General features: G+C 37.2%; 1 protein-coding gene across 1 annotated transcript; it reads right to left on the bottom strand.

The window, feature by feature from the left end:
* Window positions 1-1,190: 1,190 nt before the first annotated feature.
* On the bottom strand, window positions 1,191-2,282 carry LOC145627372 (uncharacterized). The gene has a single exon (XM_081679763.1). It carries the CDS (start codon window positions 2,207-2,209, stop codon window positions 1,403-1,405), a length of 807 nt encoding a protein of 268 aa, XP_081535889.1. The 5' UTR covers window positions 2,210-2,282; the 3' UTR covers window positions 1,191-1,402.
* Between the last annotated feature and the right edge of the window lie 908 nt (window positions 2,283-3,190).

The following is a 3,190-nucleotide window of genomic DNA, read 5'->3' as shown; positions in this document are numbered from 1 at the left end:
TCATAAATATGATTAAATTAAATAATTACTTAATACCACCTGTAAAGCTAAGTAGATACTAATTTGAGGATAGACAAGCAGACATGTATAAAATTCCAAATAAATTAAGTTCACTAATTAATGGTATACAACATTAAATATCATACTGCCAATTAGATTTGGTTATTTGGCAGGTCGATCTAAAGGTATGTGTGTGGGACAATATATAACACGTTTAGGTTATAATTAGGCCGGGTCGCCTTTTAAACAATCATTATTGATTGAGTTAGGTCATCAATAGTGAGGGAGCTAAAAAATAAGCGATGGAAAATTAGAAGTGATAGAGACAAAAGTGAGTACAATTGAATGCAAAATTATATTCTACATACAACCTTTTCTTATTAGGTCTATATTATTTTTGCCTTATATTGACTCTGTCTAGTTAAAAACTTGTTCATTAAAGTTATTATCAAATAAAAACCCCTTTAATTTGAAATTAAATCATACCCTTCCAATTACCCTGTCCATGTCCATCAACGAGGTCATCCACATATCAAATGGGTCGTCCAACAATGAGCCAAATTATACAGCTGCCATATAAAAAGCATGCATGGTATTATATTCAGATTCATTACATCATAAATTAATTCTAACAATAAATAGAATCTGATAAATGTCGTGTTTCATGTGCCTAGCTATATACTTCCTCTGTTTTTTTTAGTTGACACCTTTTTATTATCACGTTTGTCAACTCATGTTTTTAATGATTAATATCTCTAATTATCAACATTATAAAATTATAAAAAGTGGATATTAATATAATATACATTGAAACAATTCAAACAAGACCCCACATGAATATGTTTTATCGTATCTATTAACCACAAAAGCGAGTCAAAGCGTATTGTGTGAATACTGTAAAAGTCAAATGGTGTCAGATCAACTAAAAAAACGGAGGAACTATGTTAAATACTGTTGAATAATGATTCTGCAAATCATGGTGATGTTGAGATCAATGAGATCGTATTCAGTTTCACCTAGACCAATTAAGTACTTCGTGTTCAAGATGAAATATAGGTGACATTGAATGATTGATGATCGATATACTGCACATACATGGTGGCAATAATTCTACATGTAATAAATATGAAGTAATCGAGATAGTGTAATAATATGAAGTTATATTATGAAGATGATGTAGCAATATGAAGTAATCGAGAAGGAAAATATTATTCTTCAGCCATTTAATTTATGGAATTATGAATTGAAAAGTATAGAATGAACTTAGAGTTCCCGGCACAATAATATCGCAAAACAAGTACAAATCGAGCCGATTATGGAAGCTATTGCTCCCATATTATAGAACGTACGTAATTTGGTATCTAGGGTTTGTAGTATGCATGTAAACTACAAAAGTGTGTGCTCAATGATATCCACCACCAGCACCACCTCCAGCACCTCCACCATATCCACCGCCAGCACCACCTCCAAGGCCACCACCGCCTCCGGCTCCTCCACCACCACCAAGCCCTCCACCACCACCAGATCCTCCACCTAGTCCACCACCAGCTCCAGCTCCACCTCCTGCTCCATATCCGGCTCCACCGCCTGCTCCTCCACCAGCACCTCCACCTAGTCCACCACCTGCACCACCACCAGCTCCTCCACCTAGTCCACCTCCGGCTCCACCACCAGCTCCTCCACCTAGTCCACCGCCAGCTCCACCTCCTGCTCCTCCACCAGCACCACCACCAAACCCTTTATAATTACCACCACCAGCTCCTCCACCTAGTCCACCGCCAGCTCCACCTCCTGCTCCTCCACCAGCACCACCACCGAACCCTTTACCACCACCAGCTCCTCCACCTAGTCCACCACCAGCACCAGCTCCACCGCCATACCCGGCACCTCCACCTGCACCACCACCACCACCTAATCCTCCACCTCCACCGCCACCAAGTCCTCCGCCGCCTCCACCTCCAAGACCCCCACCTGCTCCTCCTCCAGCTCCAGCACCACCTCCATAGCCAGCACCTCCTCCAGCACCTGCACCACCTCCAAGACCACCACCAGCTCCGCCACCATATCCACCACCTCCACCTAGGCCTCCACCGTGGCCAAAGAGTTTCTCATCCTCGAACTCATTCGAGGTGCTCACTAGCATCCTAGCACTAGTAGTGCATACTAGGACACCAAGGACTAAAAATACGAAAACTTTGGTACAAGCCATCTTTGTAGTAATAATTATTTGATTATATGATTATGGATGAGAAATTGAAGCCAAAGTAAGAAGATTATATATAGCAATCCCTTGATCAAGTGATAATGCACAAGTTGTATTACAAAAAGCTTGGAACGGTTGAGAAAGTTTATAATTAATGTAGTACAAACTGCATGTGCTCGTCAAGATACCGTGTTGGAACACTTTAATTGCCTTCAACTGCTTAGGTTGAAAATATAGCCTGGAAAGCTGGCTAGCGTTGTGTTCAATTATCACTTCATAGTTCATACTAATTAATATGAATGTTCGAATGTTAGAGTTTTTAGACTATACTTTTATGGATATTAATCATTATTATTATTCCATATTTCCACCAGCTTTTATTTCACTCAACCTTGAATGTCCTTCCTTGGCCATTGCCCATTGCTATATTACTACTTTTGTAGATATGATGATGAGCAGTACGCCAGTACGAAAATATATAGCATATGTATACTCATCATCATTATATAAGTCTCATGTTTTATTACAAAAAATTATTATTTAGTTAAAATGATGAAAAAAATGCATTATACGTATACACATCGTCACGTATATACTAGTTGATAGTTGTAAATTGTAATGTGCAATTCCAATTACTCCGAATTGTTACAATTTTCAGGCTTATTAATTTTCCGGCATTATTCTAAAATCATCTACCATATATTAACCAGTCATTTCATTTTTTATAATTGTAAAATAAACATTTTTTTTTAGTAAAAATCCATGAAATAAACAATTCGAGATTAATTACTAATTCATTATGTTTGTCAATAACTTATAAGCAAAAATGTTGATTTAACATAAACAAATAACGATTATGATTACAAGATTATATTTGTACAAAATTATTGTTAATTTATAATTTATATTAGATTGAGTGTTATGTTACCTCAAATTTGAATTGTTGATCAAATTGAATCCATTAAATCACGCGTATATAGATTAGCC

The sequence above is a fragment of the Chenopodium album genome, chromosome 4 (genome assembly GCF_948465745.1).
Source record: "Chenopodium album chromosome 4, dcCheAlbu1.1, whole genome shotgun sequence".
In the NCBI taxonomy this organism is placed as follows: Eukaryota; Viridiplantae; Streptophyta; class Magnoliopsida; order Caryophyllales; family Amaranthaceae; genus Chenopodium; species Chenopodium album.
This window is presented reverse-complemented; position numbering and strand designations above follow the sequence as displayed.